This window comes from Mandrillus leucophaeus, unplaced genomic scaffold (genome assembly GCF_000951045.1).
Source record: "Mandrillus leucophaeus isolate KB7577 unplaced genomic scaffold, Mleu.le_1.0 Scaffold1076, whole genome shotgun sequence".
Classification (NCBI taxonomy): Eukaryota; Metazoa; Chordata; class Mammalia; order Primates; family Cercopithecidae; genus Mandrillus; species Mandrillus leucophaeus.
In genome coordinates, this window is record NW_012098943.1 from 104,158 (window position 1) to 122,077 (window position 17,920).

The window sequence follows — 17,920 nt, forward strand, 5'->3', positions numbered from 1 at the left end:
CTTTTGCTTGCCCAGGTACCTATAGCTAGCACATAGGTATGAAAACTGTTTGTTTTTTGTTTTGTTTTATTTTTTGAGATAGAGTTTCACTCTTGTCACCCAGGCTGGAGTGCAATGGTGTGATCTTGGTTCACTGCAACCTCTGCCTCCTGGGTAGCTGGGACTACAGGCACCTGCCACCATGCCTGGCTCATTTTTGTATTTTTAGTAGAGATGGGGTTTCACCGTTTTGGCCAGGCTGGTCTCAAACTCCTAACCTTGGGTAATCTGCCCACTTCGGCCTCCCAAAGTCCTGGGATTATAGGTATGAGCCACCGTGCCCAGCCTAAAATGATTTGTTGAATGAATAGTTTTCGTTTCAATGACACAGCAAACAGAATGGCTACCAGCTCAGTTGCGCTATGCCTAGTGCCATGATGAATGTGTGAAAGGAGCTGCAACTCACAAGATGAGTCTGCAGCACAGCTTGGCTCCTTTTCCAGAGGCAGCCCTGCACAGACCGTCTGTGGTGGAAGCAGGGGAGGGGCACACCTTGGGCAAGCCTAGGGTCAACTCACCCTTTCATTATCCTTGTTTTTGTTGCAAATCACCGTTTGGAGAGCATTTCAGGGATTGGTGCGAGGCTTGCTGAGGTATCAGAATCCAGCTGTGTGAGTTGGAGTAGGAAGAATTGGGTGCAACACTTTGATCCCCATGAAGGCGAATGACCTGGGTTGTCTGGGCAATCTCTTCCCACCAGGCTGATAAGCATCCGCCTCCTCCATTCTGTCTGGAGGAGCATTTTTAACCAATTTGGCTACTTTGAGAGTGAGGCACAGGCTGGAGAAGCCCAAGGCAAACGGCTTTAGATACCCAGTGTAGGGGATGGGAGTGGAATATCTGTGAAATGCAGAGGCCAAATGAACAGATATGACTTGGAGAATGGAGGGATGTGGACAGTGTAACCATGACCTCGGTACAGGGGGCCTCGTGTCCTCGAACAGCTGCCTTCCCAGGCACAGGGAGCCCAAGCACGGCTTGGGTCTCAGGCTGTGCATTGCCGAGGGGTGTTGAGTCTTGCAGAGAACTGTCACCCTCTGCAAAGTGAAGAGGCTCCACAGTAGCGTCAGTTTTTGTCAGTTTTATTTGGGCTTCACAAGCAGGACAGCGTAAGGATTTTAGGCACAGTGGCCCTGTTTGGGTGATCCCACCTAGAATACAGTCACACTGGGCTTTGTTCTCCATTTTCAAGACTGCCTTCTTTCCAGTAAGGAGGAGTTGCCTTCAGCTGACCTGTCCTCCCTTTCAGGACAGAGGCGGGACTCAAGCACTTGACCTGGGCTGTGTGGCCCACCCTTCGGCCTCTCACAGTGGCTTCTGGCCTATTCTCAGACATGCTTCCTAATGGAGCTCCGTCATATCTCCTGAAAAAAATTAAATGTCTTTAAACAAGATTCTTTAAAAACATAGCACACTGTGTTTTTCTAATCGTTATGTTTGGAGAAATAGTTTTCTCTAAATGAATTTTACTATAAATGGCTCTTGCCATCAGTACAGCTGATTCCTTGATCATTTTAAGTAAAATGCAGGGTTGCATTTTGTATCTGCCTTGAGGGAATTTGGCTTTTATAGCTGTTTATAATAACGTGGTTCTGAGGCCTTTAATCTCCCGTAGCAGGGAAGCCCTGCCAGCCACAGAGAGACATCCTGCCTTGCCAGCCAACAAGGCCGTCACATCGCCCTGGCTGTTTGGCCTTCGATGGGCTGGGGGGTAAGGTGGGAAAGGCACAGATTTGATTGCCGCCTCCCCCAAATCCAAATCTGGTGGCCTTGCACACCTTGGAATGACTTCGAAAGTAGTCGGGGTTTGACACATAGGCAACACAGACTTCAGATCTGGATCATGAGAGTGGGGAAGGGCCTTTCCCAGCATTCACGGCACCGTTTCCATCTTCGTGTGTGTGCATGCATATGTGTGTGAACATGCACATGGATCAACGTGCGTTGTGTTTGTGTGATCAGGTACATGTTGGACATATACACACTGTATTTTTATCGTGATGATTATTGTGCGCATGCGTAGCTTATGTAATCGAATCATAAAATTACAGAGCTTAAGTAACAGCTAAAACCCATATGGCACTTACTAGATGCCAGGTACCGTTCTGGGCAATTTATATAGATTTATTCCCTTGACTTTCACAACAACTCTCTGAAGTAGTTTTATCCACGTTGCACAGATGAGAAAACAGGGAGGCCCAGCGAGGTCACCTCGCTTGTTGTAGGTCACCCAGCTGGTCCGTGGCAGAGCGGGAGGCACGGGCAACTGCTGCCCCCAGTGCTGTGTGCTCAGCTCCATCTAGGAAGAGCACAAGAGCCTCTGGCTTCTGCCATGGCCTCGCATTATCCCCACTTACCAGAGGAAGCCTATGGAGATGGCAGCATTCCTGGGTCTCACCACTGATTGGTACCCATCGCCCCATGCAGAACTCTGTCCATTTCACCCGCTCTCCATTGTGGGACTCTGGAATAGTCTCACCCAAGCAAGATTTGCAGCAGTGAGCCAATTGCAGACCTCTCCTCTTGGCAGCACACCCCACTGCGTGACGTCTTCTGTCCAGTTGGGTCTCTGACACCAGGGAGCTCAGCCGAGATGCTGGGGGCACTTACTGAAATGAGAGCAGCAAGAGCATCAGCATTCTGAAAGTTCATGATGCAAATTAGAAAACAAAGTCATGGCAAAGAGGCTCATTAATCATTTAAAGCAGTCTTTCCATTAGTGTAATTTCTATTTATGACAATTCGCTAATTTATTTGATCTGCAGTGGGGCTGGGCTGAGCCCCTGCACCTGTAGTCATTCACTCCCGAGCTTGTGCATGGGATGCAAACAGCCTATTTTCGAGCAGGGAGAGATGACCCGTCTGAAGGCACCCCCTCCCCAGAGCACCCACTTCATGATGCTCAACCCAAATCGAGTGTGAAAACCTTCACACCAAATTCTCCATGACAGAGCTCAAGCTTTTGCTCTGTAGACTTTGGATACTCACCAAATGTTCTGAGCATAGCACTTACTTTTTTTTTTTTGAGAGATCAGGCTCACACACCTCAGGTCTACAGGTTCCGAAGAGAACCTCACAGATTCCCACCTGGCTTCACGTTCCCCAGGAGCAGAGTGAACCGAGCAATCATTTTTTCCTAAAATGCCAAACCAGGTCATGGCAGACTTCAGTCACATAAATATAGACAGGATCTCAAAGCTGCCCCATGATTTCAAATGGTCTTTGACTGCGGTACATTACCAAATATTTTACTGCTAATGGCCTCGCAGAAAATGACAGGGAAGGTGTTTTATTAACCTTGTGCATTTGCTTTGCATCTGGCTGGGTTTTTCAAAGATTTGGAAGTGAACACTCATAGCTCCCAAGACATGGAGATTAACTGAGATGGCATGCATGAGAACGTTTGTAAACCAAAAGGCTCTGTACAAATATTGATTAAATAATGTGATAAATAAGGAAGACTGACTACTGATAATAAGTAGGATATAATACTTGCCCAGGAGGCTGGGCTTCGTAAACATAGGGAGGCCCCCACCTTGGTCTCTGAATCCCCAGCACCTAACACAGCAAGGACAGGACGGGTGCTCTGCAGGGTGCAGCGGCAGCAGCCAGGGAGGACAGAAGGGTTGGTTTCCAGGGTGGGGACATCCCAGGTAAGGCAATGTTTGAGCTCTAGAAGATGGGGGTGTTCACCAGAACGACAAGGCTAAGGGTGCTCCAGGTAGAGGGGAAGCCGAGCAGAGGCAGCAGACAGCCCCATCTCTGGAAGCGAAGACCCAGACGCACACGGGCTCGGTCTAAAAGGGGAAAGGGCAACAGGAAAAGCAAGCTGTACGGGAGCTTGTGGATTGTGGTGGGGTGTTGGGACTTTGTCCTGAAAGCAGTGGGTCGCCCTGAAGGGTTTTGACCCAGTGAGTGACGGGATCACCTTCACCGTGAGGAGGACGGATGGCTCTGATCAAATGGTGGAATGAAGTCTTCCTTTCCACCTGCTCCTGGCCCGGCCTTGTATGTCTAGAACACGTTTGGTTCTGTGGGGTTGTGCTCCCTGCCTTTGGAAATTAGGCACAAGAGTCTCCAAATGTACATATAGGGCAGTACAGGTCTGTTTCTGCTTTCTCTCCTGGCCTCCTGCCCTCAGCCCTTGGTGAGGCCTTTAAAGGGTGTTGAGTTGGAATGAAGGAAGCCAGCAAGGGACAGGATTCTTGCTGGTGTATAGGTTACCTGACTTGTGAAACTCATTTCTGCTCTAAAGGGTTACAGTGGAAAACCAGAGCAGTGACCCTTCTCTGAACCCTGCAGTTTGCAGAGAAGGAAGATAGGATGGGGCCTCTCTCTTGTGGGTAATTATGGAAGTATCCAGTATAGCTCACGGCACAGTTGACCATTGAACAACACAGGTGTGAACTACGTGGGTCCACTTAAGTATAGATTTTCTTCCACCTCTGCCACCCCAGAGATAGCAAGACCAGTGCCTCCTCGTCCTCCCCTTCCACCTACGCAACATGAAGATAAGGATGAAGGCCTTTATGATGGTCCACTTTCACTTCATGAATAGGAAATGTGTCCTCTCTTCCTCATGATTTTCTTAATGTTTTCTTTTCTCTAGCTTACTTTATTGTAAGAATATAGTATGTAATACATACAACATGCAAAATATGTGTTAATGGACTGTTTATGTTATCTGTAAGACTTGGGGTCAGTAGTAGGCTATTAGTAGTTAAGTTTTGATACAGTCAAAAATTACATGTGGATTTTCGACTGTGTAGGCGGTAGGCACCCCTGACCCCATGCTGTTCAAGGGTCAACTAAATATCCTTTTTTGTTTGTTTCTATTTTTTTAAATTTTTTTTTTTTTGAGACGGAATTTTGTTCTTGTTGCCCAGGCTGGAGTGTAATGGCGCGATCTTGGCTCACTGCAGTCTCTGCCTCCTGGGTTCAAGCAATTCTTTTCCCTCAGCCTCCCAAGTAGCTGAGATGACAGGCGCTCACCACCATGCCTGGCTAATTTTTGTATTTTTAGTGGAGACAGGGTTTCACCATGTTGGCCAGGCTGATCTTGAACTCCTGACCTCGGGTGATCCACCCACCTCGGCCTCCCAAAGTGCTGGGATTACAGGCGTGAGCCACTGCACCTGGTCTGTTTCTGTTTTTTCAATGTGTGTTTTTTTCTCTTCAAGCCAGATTTTTTAACTTACGGAAGGGATTGAGTTCTCATACTGTTGGAGAGAGCAGGGTATGACATATGCAACTTTTGTAAACCTCAGTTTTCCCTTTGCAGAAGAGCCACATCCTCTGCATCTTGCATGTGGTGGGCATGAGGCTCGAATGTGGCTCTGAGTTGAGCATGCTGTGTAATCTTTGTGGGCTGAACACACACATAAGACCACTACTCCGAGGAAGCATGGCTTCCTCCAGTGCCAGCTACAGAGTAGGTGCTCAGTAAATGTTCCCGGACACAAGCTTGTGTGGGTGGACATTCGTTGATAAACTGGCCTTGCATAGGTGGTAGCTGAAAGCTACCATCAGGTTCCTTCTGCATCATCCCTGGAAAAAAAATTCATTCATTCAGTAGACTTGTACTTCCTGCCAACTCTGTGGAAATGAATTAGGGACTCAGAGACAGTAAACTTCCCTCTTATCCTCAGGATGCTCACCGGTTTCTAGTTTGGGAAATCAGCCATGGCCACAAGTATCTGGAGCCCAGGGTGGCTGGCGCTACAGTGGGAGTGAGGCATAGGGCCCAGGGCCAAGGGGCAGCCTACCAAGTGCTGTGCTGGGGCTCCCTGCCTGCCAGATTTGGGGCTCCTCTTCCTGGGCAAGTCACCACCCCTTGCCCCTCTTCTAGGAGGAGCCCCACTTGCGCAGGCCACTTACTCCTAGAGTTACGCATCACCATCTCACTGGCAGGGGATGAGCTGACACCGTTATTGGCCTAAGCCAATAATGCAGAGCACATCTGTGTTCCCACTGCCTTATGTCCTCCCCCAGAAAACTTTATGTGTGACCCCACAGGAGAAAAAGGCTTTCCGAGTCCAAGGGGCTCTTGACCTCTTCAAGGGGCCAACACAAGTGCCTCTAAGGTTCCACAGCACCCAAAAGTCTCTGTGCCTTTAGTGCTACTTTGAAGGTGAGCTCCTGACCCTGTCACTCTGGCATGCCGTGGACTTCAGACTGGTTGCGCTGGAAACATGGATTCGTGAGAGGAGTCTGGACAGGGAAGGGGGCACTGCTCTTGGAGCAGCAGACCCCAAATTTGAATCCCCACTGGGGTGAGTTTGAATCTACCCGCTTCTGGCTGTGTGGCTTTGGGAGCATTACCTAATATCCCCAAGGAGGCTTCCTAAACCTGAAGTTGTTGTGAGGACTAAGTGGGATGATCTGTAGGTAACTGACACATCACAGGTGCTCAGTGAAAAGCAGCAGGCATTTATGGAGCCTGTATCGTGTGGCGGTGACCAGGGCACTGTCCCTTCCTCTCCCAGGGCTTGGAACCACAAGCAGTCCTCTGAATTCTTTCTTTAGTGGATTGGATTGCATGTTTTCTGTTCTTCAAAGTAATATTTTCCCATGGGAAGGCCCAGAAGCTAAGCAGTTGGGAAGGTGGGGCTGCCTCCTCATTGACCTTGCTGGTTTGAGCAGGGATGGCAGAGGAAGGTTAAACTGAGCAGAGATAGCCCCAGCTCCTGGACCTCATGGCTCACTGCCTCCACAGGTGTTTGACCAGCAGGGCATGTGAGCAAACTGTAATGGACTCCAAGTAACTCAGCCGCATCTCTGAGGCAGAAAGTGACAAGCTTGGAGGACACTGTGAGAGGAATTTGTATTTCCTTGCAAGGGCGTTAGAAACTGCCTGTGGGCAGCTCCAGATATGAGAACATGAGCTGAGCTGGGACGTGGGTTTTCTTAGCGCTCAGGCACACAGGGATGTCAGTCATTAAACAGTAGGCATGGGTTAGGGGACTTCTGTGAAGCCTGGGTTGGCCCCAGCAGTGATTTCACAGTTCTGCTGCCAGTGTCTTCATCTCTGTCTCCTGAGAGGCAGGGACAGAATAGTGGGGGTAAAAACCTGTTGACGGTTTGGAAACTTCATCCCCAAGTGACTAGGAAGAGCCTTGATGGGAGGCAGCTGTTTCAGCACCATGGAGAGCTCTCTGCTGGGCACCCCTTGGGCTGGAAAAACACTGGCCAGGCTGGATGTGGACACTGACCCAACCGCTGGCCAACTGCGGGGCCCTGGTACAACCTGGCCCTGTGGATGGCAGGATCTTTGTCCAGTGGGACTCATGGCTCCTAGTTTCCAGGTTTACTGTGAGGAATCAATACAATATATCGAATAATCCCTGAAAGCCAGAGAGCAGAGTGTGGGCTCAGGGGTCAGCCTGCCTGGGGTTCAAGCCTAGTCCCTGTCACTTGCTAGCAGCATTGGCTTTCTTCTTCTTTCCATGAGCCTCAGTTTTCTAGAAAAATCTTTGAAATGAAAATAACAGTACCTATCTCATACCCACCATATTCTGAAGTCTTAGCTTGAAAGTAGTATTGCAGTAAGAAGATGCGGGTTGGACACTTACCCAGGGCGTCCCTCACAGCAAGCACCTTGGAAATGTTCTCTATGGTGGCAATAATGATAGGAACTACTATTGTCATCATCATTATGGATTGACCTCTTACTCCAAATGCCAGGGTCCATGTATTTAAGAGACAGTAGCCACCCCCATCACTGCCACCATCGCCACTGTATGTTGTAGTATTACAACTGTGGCTGTAGTTGCTGCTGACCCTTCAGCCAGCCTTGCCATTCTTGTGCACAGGCTGAGATGCAAGACTGTTTGGGTGGCTTACAGGGCTGAAAGGAAGTCGGATATGCATGCAGGTAATTAGCTTTATTAGCTCAGCTGTATAATTTTATGGCTTACGTCCGAAAGCAAATTAATATAGAAATATGCTATTGGAACGGCTTCCAAAGCTCCAGCACCATTTGGCAACTTGGTAATTACTCACAGGCAGACTTGCTCCCCGGACTAATCACTGCAGAGCTTCTCAGCCTGGCCGGGCCTGTTAGGCATGGTCTCTGCTCTGCAGGCACGGGGCTGCTGCCTGCCTCCAAAGCCTGATGTGAGACTTGTTAATGAGAGTAATATGCCATAGTCTAGGTCTTAATTTCATGAAAGTGAAAATAAACTCCAAAGAGAATCAGGAGGGAAAACAGAAAGAAAGAAAAACAAATATGTGTGTTTTGAGCCCAAATGTGTCAGTGACTTGCCTCCGTCCCTAGAGCCTCTCAGTTCTGACCGGGGTGAGGCCACACTCGAGCGCGGCTGTGTCCCAGCGTCCCAGGCCTGTAGCGAACTGTCAGCATTTAGTTTTGTTCATGGTGTTACCAAGGGCACATTATTGTTTACTTTTGTTATACTAATTTTTGTATTACTTTAAGTAAGTGCACATGGTTCAAAATTGTTTTAAAAAATAGACATTCCCATCTGCCCTGTTTCCTCCCCACCTCCCAGAGTGCCCACTTTTGTTTGTTTCTTATAGAAACTTACAAAATTTATTTCTGAAATAATAAGTACATGCAAACACACGCTTTTTACCCCAATTTTTTTTTTTACACAAAAGGTATACATTTTGCATCTTGCTTTTTTCACTTACTGCATATCTTGGGAAACTTTTTGTATTATTTCATAGACAATGTTCTCTTTCCTCTTTCCTGCTGCAGAATATTACCGCAGAGCGGGAGCGTGCCTGTGTGCCCCCGCCTTGTCAATAGGGATGCTTTTCCACTTCCATATTGTCGCCAGTCTGGCAGACGGGCTCTTGAGGAGGTCCTTTTCCTCTGGAGATGTCGTTTTGCAGCAAAGAGCCTGGCCTCTGGAGTTAAAGCGGCTCCGGGGGTAGCCGTTCTGTCCCTGAGTAGCCCGGGACACATTGCTGAGCCCTCCGCTTTCTGGTTCTTTCCCTGAGTGAGAGTGGCAGCTGTCCTGGCCCCACCTGGTTGAAGGGAATGTGCACAGCACTTGCTGTAGTGCTCACCACAGCTCAGGCATGTCCTGACGTGTCTTTCCTTCCCCCTTCCACTCTGGGACCCGGTTGGACGACTCTGAGATTGAGAATGGGCCAGTGGGAAGGTTTTCTTCACTGAGAATTGGTCACTGCTCTGAGCATGACTTCGTGTGCCTGTAAGCCACGTGGGCCATGAGATGACAGCTGAACACCGAAACCAGAAACAGTGAAACTGAGCTCATCTTGCCAGCATGGCACACACATTTCCACTCTCCCCTGCCTTTGATTGGAGTGAGTCACAGCATGGCTCGCAGGGGTCTGGTCAGGAGCAGAGGAAGGGAGATCTGATGTCTTTTTTACTGAAGAGGAAGTTGCTCTGTTCTGTGGTGGCTGCAAGGGAAAGAGAAGCGGCAGCCCCACTTCCTTCCGCTGCAGGCACTCTAGTTCCTGGGGTCCAGTCCCCTCACACTCTGCAGGGCATGGCGCTTCCTAGGAGGGGTGGCATGCTCGGGGCCCCACAGCAGTGGGGCTGAGCCCAGGCCGATGGTGGGGCGGGGGCTTGGGGCAAACTGACTCAGCAGAGCTGACCCCTCCTGGAAAGGACAGCATCCCCCAGGATCACCCAGTCGTGTGCACAGTGACCAGTGGTCTCATCGGGGGTTGGCATTGGTCCACTCCTGGGCTTCTGCCCTCGGGAGCGAAACAGCTTTGTACACTGCTTGGTGAGGGTCTTGTTGGTGCAGGGACCTGACTGGTAGAAAGTGCAGGGGACTGCCCTGAGTCAGCCTGAGACCTTCTAGAAGCTTACCCTAAATCAAAATTAATTGCCCGAAACCTCTAAGAATTCTCATAAAGGGCACTGGCTGTGTTTTCCCGCTGGCAGTATCACAGTACGCAGGGCTGGTGTGGCCGATGGAGTAACAGGGATTGAGGAGGCAGCCGCAGGGTGGCTCTGGGCAGGGATGCGGGTACCAAGCAGTTGCCACAGAAGAATCCACAGGACTGGTCGGAGTTATCTGGGAGCAGGCTTGCATCTGCCCGGTGCCCCTGTGGGCAGGGAGGAGTTCCACTCTGTGAGCATCACGTGGTGCTAAGCGACATCCCAGGCCGGGGCTAGCATCCTGCCTATCACTCAAAGCCAGTGAGTTGTTTGACCTTCCCGAGGCTCGGTCCCCTCACATGTTAGACAGTACTGGCTGTGTGTGCCAGCTGTGTGCCGAGGGACAGCATCAGTTACCTCCTGGTGTGCCAGGGTAGATCGTCAGGGAACCACTCTCTTCCTCATGCTGAAGACGAGTTGTGGGTGCACTGCCGGTGAAGGGCGGCTTTTGATGAAAACCATCCTTTTCTTTATGGCTACGTTCATGTGGACTTGCCATGCGTGCTTTCATTACATTGTTTAGTCCATGTTTATGGAGCTACTTTGGGTCCCAGGAGTTGCATGAGACATGAGAGCTTCACAGAAAGGTGCTCACAGTGCCTCAAGGGAAAGAGACATGCAAGTGCCAACTGCAGCGTTGCTGGATCAGGCTCGAAAGAGCATTGTGCAGACCACCAGGGCAGGGTAGCCATGTGGCTATGTTCAGTTGGCTCCCCTGAGGGGTATGGTTGTGCTGGGCCTGAAAGAGAGGAGTTGACCAGGCAGAAGAAGGGAAGGGACATTCCAGGAAGAGCTGGGCACAGAGCCTGGAAAGGAGAGAGCAGGGTGCGTCCAGGTCTGCAGCACGCGGTGAGGATGTGGATCTCCACGTCCACTATGAAAACAGACGTGGAAATGGACAGTTAGCATGGAGTCCCTGAAGCTCCACAGGAGAGGAATCTCCCCAAGGCTGTGGGGCACAGAGGAAGGAGCCCCTCGCCGGGGCTACGAGAAACGCGGCACATCTCCGGTTTGTAAACCCTTGTAGGGTAGAGTGAGTTACTCTTTAACTCCCACAGGGTGTGTAGAATCAGTAAGGTTGAAAGCCTTCCCCTCTATCTTTTCATCCTCCTGATCACCTGCAGAATGGGCACTGGGGACTCCCTCTGTCCAAAGGAGGTGCCATCGTGGACTGAGGCTGTGAACACTGCACCCAGGGCCCCTTTCCCGGCTGGTAGACGACTGGGTGCCAGTGATGGTGCAGCTTCTACAGCAGAGGAGTGCCTGTGGTTTGACACACTTCCACAGTGGAGGGACGCCCGCGCCGTGGTGCGGCTTCCACAGTGGAGGGACGCCCGCGCCGTGGTGCGGCTTCCACAGTGGAGGGATGCCTGCGCCTTGATGCGCTCCTATAGTGGAGGAGTGCCCAAGCTGCTATGCGCTTCTGCAGTGGAGGAAAGCCAGAGTGGTTTCGGAGCAGGTGTGGGTCAGGCTGGGACAACTTTAGGAGCCCTAGAATTGAGCAGTTTTGGAATACACTGTACCGTTTCCAAGAAAATAAACTGTGGGTGTCTGTCCCAAACCTGTGGTGCGTGTTACCCGTGACCGGGAGATGTCATCATCGTAATGCATGCAGGGCCAGGGCCAACCCTCTGGCCTGTTCTTCGTCTTCCTCTGTCTCCACATTTTCTCCTGCGTCTCTTCTCTCCTAGTGGGGCCCTAGGGCCTCTGCCTCTGAGATTCTTGAGGACAGACAGTCCTGAGAGCTAGACCGTCATCAGTTCATCTGCAGCAGGTTCTCCTTCACCTCCTCTCCAGAGAGAGGCAGCTGGAGTCTCAGGGCCGCCTTGGGGCTTCCCTCCCTGTGCCCTGACCTTCTCCTGGGAGGGTCCTGGTGTGAGCCATTGTGATGTCCCTTGGGTACTACATGGGGAGGGAGGGCCCCACGCTGGGGTGGGGGCCAGAGCAGCACAGCAGTGCAGGAGACTTCCCCGGCCGGGAAGGAGCAGGGCCCCGAAGCTTCTTAGCAGCCTTGCCTTTGTGCGGGGCTCAGGGGGCTGCGCCGCATGTGCTCGTGGCGGCCTGTATATGGATATGTGCCCATTCACACTGGCGTGCACGCACATATTCACACAGAAACATGACATTGGGGCCTGGTATTGTTGCCCAGTTTCTGTAACTTGGAGGCCGTTGGCAGTGGCTGAGAATGCAGCCTCTGGGGCCAGAGTGGGCTGCTGTGTGGCATGTGGCCTTGGCCAGGTTCTTGACCTTTTTGTGCCTCTCTTTCCTTCTCTGCAAATTAGATAATGCCTACCTTGTAATGCCATGATGAACGTTATATCACTGAGCACGTGTAAGCTGCTAGAGCGGGCCCTGCCTGCAGCACGCACCCTGGAGATGGGAGCTCTTGGCTGTTGGTCTGCCCACCCCCACAAGTGTGCAGATCCATGGGGTTATGGTGGGCTCTGCAGTTTTTGCCTGCCCTCTAAAAAGCCCTTGAACCCCGAGTTTAATGATGCCTCATGCCTTCAGGGAGCCCCAGGAGGGAGCAGGGTGCAGCCAGTCCCACCTGGCCCGTGGCCACCAGACTAGGAGCTCCAGGGGGTGCAGCATGTGCTGCTGAGCTGGGTTCAGGGCCCTGCATCCAGCACAAGGCCCAGCCTGAGCGTATGAGCACGTGCATGGGGAAGCATAGGCATGGGAACCACACAGCCCTGGGATCGCATCCTAGCTCCAGCCCTCACCCAGCAAGACTGCAGGGAGGGTGAAGTGCAGGCCCCTGGACTGAGCACCTGCCCCTTCACCACTGGCCAGGTGTCCCTGGGCCTCTCCGACGTGCCAGGCACATGCTGCGCTTCCTCCCCTTCCTTCAGAAAAGTTCTTTAATCTTGGCTGATGAGATTCCCTTACTTTCACATTCCTCACCTTGACAAGTAATTTAATATGGTGCCTTGAGCATTAAAATGGGGATATTCAAATCTGTGGGTTCAAAGGAAGAAAAACAATTCACTCATTATCCATGGAAATGAAACCCTGCAATGCCCTGCTCATAAAGACACAGACCTTCCCAGCCAATCATAATACTCTTAATACTCTTAATACTAAGCAACTCCTCTTAAGAAAATAAAATTTCTGGGAAACTGAGCGTGGGTTGCCATTTACTCAGGAACTTGGCTGTGGGCGGGGTAGGGGAATGGAGACCCCTTCGCCTCAGCCGTAGTGAAAGCAGGTGGCCTAACCACTGAGCTGAATAGTGGTCCCTTCTCGAGAGCCAGCACTCAGGCACAGACAGCCAGATATTTTCTAACCTCACTTGGGACCTGAATCGCCTGAACTAGGTGCTGGGTTACGAGAACAAATGTTTCCAGGAGTGCTCAGTCCCTCAGGGAGACAAGCCTTCGCCTTCCCCTATTTGAAAACTGAGAAAACAGACCCGAAAGGGGCCCCTCACAATGGCCTTTGACCCCTCGTCGCCCAGCCAGGCCAGCCCTCGCTCCACCTGTGAGCCTGCCACATATCTGGATCCTAAGGCCCTCCCAGGAGACGTCTGGGAACCTGGTTTCACCACGAGTCTGGGAGTGGACTGCCCTGGGCAGGCGGACGTGGTGTCCTTGGGCCCGGCTGTTTCTCCTGAGAAGGCTGCAGTGGAAGGGAGCAAGCTCAGCCTCTGCAGACGTCCCTGGGCCTGGAACAGGGCACCTCCTTAGCCCTGATGGGGTGCTCGGAATGGACAGCCCTAATGCCCAGATGCCCATAGGGCCTGACCTCCCTATTTTGACTTAGGGCTTGGGAAGGGACCACGCAACTCATGCCTAAGGTCCCAAACACCCTGGACATCCAAAGCACCCACTGGGTTCCACCTATGCTGGCTTCTTGAGGGAGAGACGGATTTGCTTTTGCAAAAAGATAAGAGAGCTGCAGGGCACTGCCTCCTTGAGGGGTGCCTCACTGCTGCTGGCACTCAAAATAGGCCTGGGGCTGCGGCCTCCATCCTCATCGTGGGAGATGCACGAAGGCAGGACCCCAATCCCCAGTTGTTGCTTACTGTGCCTACTGCCCGAGAAGGGGCACCCCTCGCAGAGATGCAGCCTGACTGCCGAGGGAGAAAATGGCCATTGATGCAACATGAATGAACACACGGGGCGGCTGCATGCTTGACTGGGGGAAGCTGCCTGCAAAGTTGCTTAGGAAGGATGAGGGGGCCGCAGGGGGGCCGTCCTTGTCAAGAGCTTCCCGAGCTCCCGCCATGGCCGTCTTCTCAAATGCCCCTACCCTGTGAGATTTCTCAGTTCTCTGTCCCTGATTATGACTTCCTCCGGGCTTCCTTAGCATCGCTCTGCTTCCTATTTATAGCCTCCCTCCTAGGTCGGCATTTTAAGAAAATTTGCTGTCTTAACTATGCTTCAGTGTACAGCTCAGGAGTGTTAAATATTTTCAAATTATCATGCAGCCATTACCACCATCTGCTTCCAGAACTTTCTCACCTTCCCAAACTGAAACTGGGCACCCATGAAATGCTCCCTGCCATTCCTTGCCTCCCTGCCCCCGGTGCCCACCATCCATTCTGTCTCTGGATCTGACCACTGTGGGTGCCTCAGGTCGGTGGAATCGTAAGTGTTTGTCCTGTTGTACCTGGCTTGTTCCCCTTGGCATAATGTCCTCAAGGTTCATCCATGTTGTAGCACGTTTTCAAAATTTCCTTTTCTTTAAAGGCTGAATAACATTCCGTTCTGCGGATAGATCACATTTTGTTGATTGGTTCCTCTATTGGCGGACTTTTGGTTGCTTCCACCCTTTGGCTGTTGTGAATATCACTGCAGCGAACATGGGTTTGCAAACATCTGCCTGAGTCCCTGCTTTCAGCTCTTTGGGCATAAACCCAGAAGTGTGATTGCTGGAGGTCACCGTGTTCTGAAGGGCCGTCTGTTGGGTCACAGTCAGCTCCATAACCCCAAACCCTAGCTCAGGTAGCTACCTGTTAACTATTGAATGAATGAGGATTGTCACAGGTCAAAAGAAGATAATTAAAAGTTCATTGCAGAGTATTTATCAGTAGCCATATCAATTCAACAGACATGGGCCGTGTGTGTAATGAGATGGAGAAAATTTCGTTTGGAGAATTCTTCTAAGGAGGGAATTATCTGTGGAGGAAACACTTTGATAAATTGCTTGCGGGAGAGTGAGATCCCCAAGGGAGTTGGAGGCAGCAGAAATGATGGCTGAATTCCTGGGGCAAGGAGAGAGGTTTCTGCATCTCCTCTGAGATGGAGGAGGAACAGGAGAGAGGAGAAGAATGGGGATGAGGCTGATGCTAACGGTAGGCGACACTTACTTAATGCTACCCACAGGCCAGGAGTATGATTCTGGGCACTCCTCGTGGCGGCCCTGTGAAGTTAGCACTGCTAGCATGCTCGTCTTACAAATGAAGAAAGTGAGGCCAGGGACTTTAAGTAAATTAACCAAAGCTCATCAGTGGCAGTGCCAGGACTCAAAGTTGGGCTGAGTCTCCAGAACCTGCCCTTTTGGGCACCAAGCTCCACGAAGAGAAAAGAGGGAGCAGAGTCAGTGAGAGGAGGAGCTGTTTACTCAGGGCCGGGGCACCTCTGCCGGCCTCAGAGCTTCAGCCACAGCTCCCAAGCCCTCAGATTCTCTACTGAGGGAAGACAGGGTGAGTTAGACATTTGGGTTGCTGTGGAATGAAGCAAGCAGCATGTGTGGACTGGGGCCAGGAGCAAGAAGACCCTGAGCAGTGAAGCCTGAGAATGTGCAGAAGCCGTCAGCAGGCCCCGGGCGTCAGGTGCAGGAAGGTTTGCTGAGTGTCACAGCCACTGCGCTGTGCTGTGTGTGGAGGGGCTGCGGGCTGTGCTGCTGAATGAGGCGTGGCACCTGCACCCCCCCCGGGATGTTTGCTCATTTGGTGTTCATTTATTCATCAGGCAATATACTTTGAGCAACTGCAGTGAACCAAACACTGTTCTAGGCCCTAAGACCAGGTCTCTGCCTTCATGGAGCTCACAGGCTAGGGCTGAAGCCAAGAAACAGGAAGATGACCGCGTCTAGCGCAGGTTGTCAGGGGATGCATGCACGCCTTCTGGAGGGTTCCTGTAGGAGAAGCAAGGTCAGGTTGAGACATAACGTCAGGAAGGAGAAGAGGGCAGGGAAAGACATTTCCAGGCGGAATGCACAGAGTGTGGGAGGGGAGGCTTGGAATTCAGAGAGAGCACACAGTATTTGGGGAGAATTGAAAGAAGTCCACAATAGCTAAAATAGGGCCGGGCACTGTGGCTCATGCTTGTAATCCCAACACTTTGGGAAATGGGCAGATCACTTGAGGTCAGGAGTCTGAGACCAGCCTGAGTGAACATGGTAAAACCCCATCTCTACTAAAAATATACAAAAATTAGCTGGGCGTGGTGGCGGGTGCCTGTAATCCCAGCTACTCGAGAGGCTGAGGCAGGAGAATCACTTGAGCCTGGGAGGCGGAGGTTGTAGTGAGCCGAGATCGTGCCACCGCACTCAAGCCTGGGTGACGGAGTGAGATTCTATCTGAAAAAATAAATAAATAAATAAATAAATAAATAAATAAATACAATAAAATAGGACACAGGAGTGGGCAGGGGTTCCTGAGCCCCCAGGCCAGCATGTTGCTGACCTTAGCCTGTACTGCTGCTGGTGGCTGTGGTGCTGTGGCCAGCTGGCTCTCTTGGGCAGCCTTCTTGTCTGGACAGCCCTCTCTGGCTAGTGCATTGGACCATTGATGAGGGGGATGTGCCCGCTCTGCTCAGCACCTCTGAGCCCGACTCCCCCACCAGCCAGCAGGAGAGACGCAGGGGCCTCCGTTTCGTCCTGCTGTCTCTCGCTTGCAATGCTTAGCCTCTGCTCCATTCTACCTCAAACTGCAGGAGCTTTGTTCTCACAGGACTGTCCCCAGGGTTGGCCATTGCAAGTCTTAGGTTTCATGTTGCTGCCTTCACCAGAATGTGAACCTCTCAACTTCAGGGTGCGTGGCCCGCCCTTCCTTCATCCTCAAGGCCATGCCACCCGCTGTGCATGGCGTGCTTCAGATGAACTGGATGTGTTTGTTGAATGGAATTAACATGAAAGGAAGAAGGAAGGTGGGGTGTTTTTTCCACTTTTGCAATCACTAGAGAATGTCAGAAACTAAAAATTTACCCTTTTATTGCAACTTAAATATGGTGGCTTTAACTTATGTGGGAAAAGGGAAACAGGTTTACAGATCTGTTTTGCGAATCACATTGGCTGTTTAATACTAGCGCAAGGGAGGTTTCTGTTTTCTACATTTTTAGACCTAATTACTTCATCCACTGATACTTGCTGAGAGACTTTATGGCTTCCTCGATTATGAGCTCTCTTAAGTGAGCTCGTTCTTAATAATATGTGTAATTACATCAAGACGGATAACAGGACCGACGTGAAACCAGCATGAAACTGACGTGCGTCAAGGAACTCGCGAGTTGTATTGAACAGTGAACCAGTTTGCATGTTTTATTAAGGAAAAATAACCTTCCATTTCTCTTTATTTTCCCCAGCAAGAATAGTTATTGGATTAAAATTATCCCAGTGGATTTCCCTTTCTTACATAATAGTAGTTTAATTTACTAGATTTGAGGGGTAGAAGGAGAAGCACTTGCTGTTGTATATGCCCCTAATGTCCACATACCCAGGGTGATGTCATAGTGGTTGGTTAGACAGTCCCTTCAGAAGAGGGGAGACGTCTGCTCTAGGGGGTTTCCCATCTGAGGGTCTCTGTCTAGAGACTTCTAGATGTTCTCCTGTCTCTGGGCTCAGCAGGAGCTGCGTTTTCCTTGACCAAGACTCACCCGTCCCTGAAGCGCAGTGGCGAGGCGAGTGTGGAAGGACTCCTGAACCAGCTCGTCCTGGAGCACCTGCAGCTGGCGCCTCTGCAGTGGGGTGAGTACCCGCCAGCCGCCCATTGATTCTGGGTGGATGTGCTTCTTTTCTCCAAATGCACACAAACAAGGTCTTGGGGGGTGTGGCCGG

The 17,920-nt window shown here is 51.1% G+C and overlaps 1 protein-coding gene across 1 annotated transcript in view; it reads left to right on the forward strand.

The window, feature by feature from the left end:
* Positions 1–17,920, forward strand: part of LOC105543802 (trafficking protein particle complex subunit 9-like) — a 265,773-nt gene that overhangs the window by 95,676 nt on the left and 152,177 nt on the right. The window contains exon 3 of the mRNA XM_011985916.1: positions 17,740–17,830. Coding sequence (XP_011841306.1) covers positions 17,740–17,830 — 91 coding nt within the window. The remainder of the gene's footprint in view (positions 1–17,739; positions 17,831–17,920) is intronic.